Source organism: Chrysochloris asiatica, unplaced genomic scaffold (genome assembly GCF_000296735.1).
Source record: "Chrysochloris asiatica unplaced genomic scaffold, ChrAsi1.0 scaffold00160, whole genome shotgun sequence".
In the NCBI taxonomy this organism is placed as follows: domain Eukaryota; kingdom Metazoa; phylum Chordata; class Mammalia; order Afrosoricida; family Chrysochloridae; genus Chrysochloris; species Chrysochloris asiatica.
The window spans coordinates 6,339,377-6,345,204 of NW_006408678.1; the positions used below are offsets into that span (position 1 = coordinate 6,339,377).

Consider the following 5,828-nt stretch of genomic DNA (forward strand, 5'->3'; position numbering starts at 1 on the left):
ATTCAACATCACTAGTTTTAGTGGTTTGTTTCTAAATTTGAATAATAGTGGTATTAACTGGCCTTCCTTATAGATGTAGGGATAGATAGATCTTGAAATGGTTTATTATTATTATTATTATTATTTTGATGATGAATATGATGCCATTCTTCTTCAATTTGTCATTTCCAGCATAGTAAACCATATGATTGCCAAATTCAAAATGGCCAGCACCAGTCTATTTCAGCTCACCAATGTCTAGGATATAGATCTTTATGTGTCCCATTTCATTGTTTTAAAAGCTTTTATTGTGAATTGAGTGATAGCTTACATGGGAGAATATCGGTTTTATACACATCGTTCCATTGCAATGATTACACTCCCCTCTGTGCACCATCATTCAACAGTATTTTTGCTTCTTTACCCTCTGTTTTTTTTTTTTGAGGGGGGACGGGGAGGATGTACACAAAAACACTCAGATATTGTCCTATCACAGAAGCATTATACTTCAAGATAGATATTGAAATGCTCTTTACGACAATGACTGTAATGTTATTTCCATTTCAAGTTGTCATTCCTGGCATAGAAAGGCTATACCAATCTATTTCAGATCACTAAGGCAAAGGATGTCAATCTTTACATGTTTCATTTCATTTTTGGTGATTTCCTGCTTTCTAAGATTCAGAGTGAGTGTCTATCCCAGTATTATTGAAATGCTGCCCTGTCCTTGATGGAAATCATTAACCTGTCACCAGGTTGCTGCCTGACTGTCTCAAGGAGTGTTGTCTTCTTGGACTTAGTGTTCATCTCTGCTTCTGGGAGATGGGGCATTCAACAGTGGCTATAACCAAATTAGCCTTGGTGAGCAGAAGCCATATTACTGAGCCCATATATAGCCTCCATCCTGAGTCTATTGGGTAACGGTAAAAGTAGCTAGGGAAAGAGAATAGCTGGCTTCCACAGAATGTATCATTCTGTCTACTTGATAGTTAAAATCCTCCTCTATCAAGCTAATCCTTTGGTGAGGACTCACATGAAACACAAATAGTATTCAAATTTATGTACAACTACTAAAGTCAGTGATGATGAAATTGAGGAATCCTTCCAATTTCTTCAGTCTGAAATTGATTAAACAAGTAATCAAGATGCACTGATAATTATTGTTGATTGGAATACAAGTATTATAATGAAATATGCAAAGACTTGGAGTTAGAAAATCAAAAGGAAGAAAATGCTCAACATTTCTCAAGCTGAAAGAAATGAAGAAGTCAAGTCTCAGATTGCATTGCTGAAGGATTCTATAGGCAACATATTGAATGATGCAGGAAGTATTCAAAGAGAATTGAAGGAATGCACAGGGTCACTGTACCAAAAAGAATGAGCCGATGTTCAACCATTTCAAGAGGTAGTATATGATCAAGAACCAAAAGGAAGGTGTTGAAGGAAGAAGTCCAAGCATCATTGAAAGCATTGGTAAAACACAAGGCTCCAGGAAATGATGGAATACACACTGAAATGTTTCAGCAAACTGATGCAGCATTGGACGTGCTCATTCATCTATGCCAATTTGGAAGACAGCTACCTGGCCAGCCTATTGGAAGAAATCCATATTTGTATCCATTCCAACAAAAGGTGACCCAGTGGAATGTCAAAATCACTAAACAGCATCATTAATATCACATCGAGTAAAATTTTGCTGAACATAATGAAAAAAATAGTTTCAGGAATATATCTACAGGGAGCTGTCAGAAATTCAAGTTGATTCGGAAGAGAATGTGGAATGAGATAAATCATTGCTGATGTCAGATAGATTTTAGTCAAAAGCAGAGAATATCAGAAAGGTTTATTACGAACTGTGCAGGTCATTACAAACTATGGATAACACTGAAAAGAATGAGCATTCTGAACTCTTAATTGTGCTCATGAGGAATCTGTATATAGACTACGAGGCAGTTTTTCAAATAAAACAAGACATTACTGAATGGTTTTAAATCAGGAAAAGTATGCACCAGGGTTGTATTCTTTCACCATATTTATTCAATCTGTATGTAGTGAAAATAAATTGAGAAGCTGGATTACATGAAGAACATGACATTAGGATTAGAGGAAAACTCATTAACAACCTGTGATATACAGATGACACAACCTTGCTTGCTGGAAGCAGAGAAGACTCGAGGCCCTTATTGATGAAGATAAAAAAAACTACAGCCTTCAGTATGGATTGCACCTCAATGTAAATATAACAAAAATCCTCATAACTGGACCAAAAAATAATATCATGATAAACAGAGAAAAGATTGAAGTTTTTGGTGAAATGGAAATAAGAACCACAGTGACAAAGTGGGATAATTATTATTACATGGACGGGATTGCAATCATTGTGATGAAACAAAGTATATGATATGTTAAATATAAAATGGATGCTCTTTGTAAACCTTCAACCAATTCACAATAAAAAAATTTTACACACACAAAAAGATACTGAAGTTGTGAAATACTACAATTTGCTTGGACCCACAATCACAGCTTATGGGCGTATCAGTTAAGAAGTCCTACAACATGTTGCATCAGGCAAAGCTGTTGCAAAGACCTCTTTAAGTGTTAAAGAGCAAAGATGCCACTTTGAGGACTAAAGTGCTCCTGATCCAAGCCATGGTCTTTTCAATAGTCTCAAATGCATATGAAAGTTGCACAGTGAATAAACAAGACTTTAGAAGATTCATGCATTGGAATTAGGGTGTTGGTGAAGAATATTGAAAGGACCACCAGAAGAACAAATAAATCTGTTTTGGAGTAAGTACAGTCAGAATGCTTCTGAAAGGTGAGAATGGTGAGACTTTGTCACTCATACTTTGGGCATGTTGTCAGGAGGTAGCAGTTCCTGGAGGAAGACATCCTGCTTGGTAAAGTGGAGGGTAAAAGGTAAAGAGGAAGACCCCAGTAAGGTGGGATGACACAAAAGCAGCAGCAAACAACAATGGTGAAGAAGGCACAGGACTGAGCAGTGTTTCATTCTGTTGTGCGTAGGGTCATTGTGAATTTGAGCAGACTCAACAATTTTAATTCCATGTTCCCCATCATCCTAGAGCAGCTGGCTTGATAAACTGATGGAATGAATTTCTAAAGACACAATTATGGTACCAGTTAGGTGACAACACTTGGCAGGGCTGGGGAATGTTCTCCAGGAGACTGACTGTGTACACTCTAAACCAGCATCTAATCTATGGTGCAGTTGCTCTCATAGCGAGGAATCACAAAATGCTTGCTTCCTATCCCTGTGAAATGATGCTCAGTGAGTCTAGAGGTCTTAATTCCAAAAGGAAAAATGCGCCCTCCTAGAGACACAACATGAATTCCATTGAAGCAGAAGTTAAGAATGCCACCTGCCCACTTTGGGTTCTTCATACCTCTGGATCAATAAGCAAATAAAGAAGTCACTGTATTGCTTGGTGTGACTGACCCTGCTTACGAAGGGGAAGTTGGATTGATATTGCAGAATGGAGGTAAAAAAGAAACTTTTTTTTTTTTTTTTTTAATATAGGAGACTACTTAGGGTGCCTCTTAGCACTACCATGCTCTGTGATAAAAGTCACTAGAAAATGACAGCAGCCTAATTCTAACATGACATGGTCTGAATCCTTCAGGAATGAAGGTTTGGGTCACCCCACTAAGCAAAGAACCACAACCAACAGAAGCACTTGCTGAACGTAAAGGAAATACAGAATGGGTGTTGGAAGAAGGTAGTTCTAAATACCTGTCATGACCAATGGCCAGATGCAGAATCAAGGAATGTAATTGTTATGAGTATTTCTTTCTTGCTTTATTATATATGTTGTTATTGTTAAATGCTTTTGAGTCGTTTCCAACTCATAGTAATCCTGTAAAGGATTTCTGAAGCTTTACATTTTTCTAGGAGTAGAAAGCCTCATTTTTCTCCCATGGAGTGGCTGGTGGGCTAGAACCACGGACTTTGTGGTTTGCAGTCCAGTGCTTTTTATATGGAGGCACTCCATTATACCTATAAGTAAGTATGTATATTATATCTATATATATTGTTGTTGTTAGGTGCTGTCGAGTTGGTTCTGACTCATAGCGACACTGTATAGGGCTTCTGAGGAGCGGCTGGTGAGTATGAACTGTTGACCTTGTAATTCAAAAACTGACCTTGTGGTCCAGTGTCCCACACCAGGGCTTCATGTGTGCATACACACATATACACACCAGTTGTTTTTGCTTTCTTCCCTCCCTTATAAAATGAAAGATATAAACAAGGCTAGTGCATTTGTGCTGTATGCATCTTAGCTGTACCATGTTAGGTGCACGTATGACTTTGTTAATTGCCTTATTTAGAGATTCTGTATAGTTTAAAAAATGTGTACAGGTACCAAGCTGATAAGAGGTGGGCTGTGATGGTTAAGGTGGACTGCTAGCTTTGCTGGGCCATGCTTCTCATGGCTTGGCAGTTATGTAAATATCTAATTACAATGTGATCTGATGTCATCAGCCAATTAGTTGTAAAAGGAATTGTCTCAGAGGTGTGGTCTGCATCCAATATATATGAATATACAATACACACACAAATGAATGTTCTGGCAAAGCTTACTTGCTTGCTCTGGATCCTGTATCCAGGTCATTATCATCTGACTGCTGGTTATTGGGATTAGTCAGTCTCCACCGCATGTGATCCAGCGGTCTACCAGTTTACCTGCTGATCTTGGGATTGGCCCTTGAAGCCTTTAAGTCAGTAGCCTGCAATCTGACCTGCAGTTTGGGATTCATCAGCCCCTGCAGGTATGTGAGTCAGGAGAAACCTCCAACCTGACACCTGACCCATGTACTTGGGACTTGTCAGTCTCTACAACTGTGAAGCCATTTATGAATATAGATATAGATACAGATGTATGCCTGTGGGTATGAGAGATAAAGTCATATTTATAAATATTAAAGTAAAAAACAGACTGGCTTACTCTGAGGCCTAATCAGTGGACCAATGTTTAACTTTTTGCAGGGAGTTTAAGGCGCAACCTTCCCAACCTTGGAGTGGCTTCATGCAGTGAGTACACCTCTGACCTACCTGCTCATGGCCACTCATTGTGGTGTGCTTTTCCGTTTTTCTTCCTTTCCTTTCGTTCCTTCTGGAGTCTCTCCAGCTCAGCTTCATACATCATCTCCTGAATCAAGTACTTCTCTCTTCTCATTCGATCCCTTAGATCTTTTGGGAGGTCTGGGATCAGATATGAAATGAGGTGCTTTATACAAAACACGAGGTGCTACAAACATAGAGAAGAACACAACAGAATCAGGTTGATTGTCCATCCTTGGCTTAAAGAGACCTGGGAAACAGCTTAGGACCTTCTTTCACTCCAGAGATTTGGAGCCTCTAGGGTATGTAGAAGGTGGGAGGACACTGGTGAGTTGCATGTGATGAAAGAATAACACAGGACAGGTGAAAACTCATCTTGGTCTGATGGCACCAGTTAGGGAACAGATGATTCAGGACAGAAGATGGAGAAGCAGTAGTCAGAAAATTCAGAGGACAGCCTATTGTGAAATTAGACAGACCAGCTTTGAATTCCAGCTCAGTAGCTTCTGCTACTTAGGAGCTGTTCATCTGAGGATAACTCACTTAACTTCTCAGATCCTCCATTCCCTCATCTACAAGATGAGAATTATTATAGATTGCTAATTTTTTTTTTATTTATTTAAGGTTTTTATTGTGGATTGAGTGAAAGTTTGCAGAGCACATCATCAGTTTCACAGTCAACAATTCATATAACTTATTTCATTACATTGATTATAATCCCCTCCATATACCATCAGTTAAAAGTATTTCTCTTTATCCACTTTAG

At 38.6% G+C, this 5,828-nt stretch overlaps 1 protein-coding gene across 4 annotated transcripts in view; it reads right to left on the reverse strand.

Annotated features, from left to right (window-relative positions):
* ANO4 (anoctamin 4) overlaps window positions 1-5,828 on the reverse strand; it is a 607,193-nt gene that overhangs the window by 6,909 nt on the left and 594,456 nt on the right. For 3 of the 4 annotated variants that reach the window (XM_006871106.1, XM_006871104.1, XM_006871107.1), the window contains one exon: window positions 5,054-5,249. In XM_006871106.1, coding sequence (XP_006871168.1) covers window positions 5,058-5,249 — 192 coding nt within the window. In that variant the 3' untranslated portion in view covers window positions 5,054-5,057. Of the gene's footprint in view, window positions 1-5,049; window positions 5,250-5,828 lie in introns of all 4 variants that reach the window. The other variant, XM_006871105.1, reaches the window with a different exon arrangement.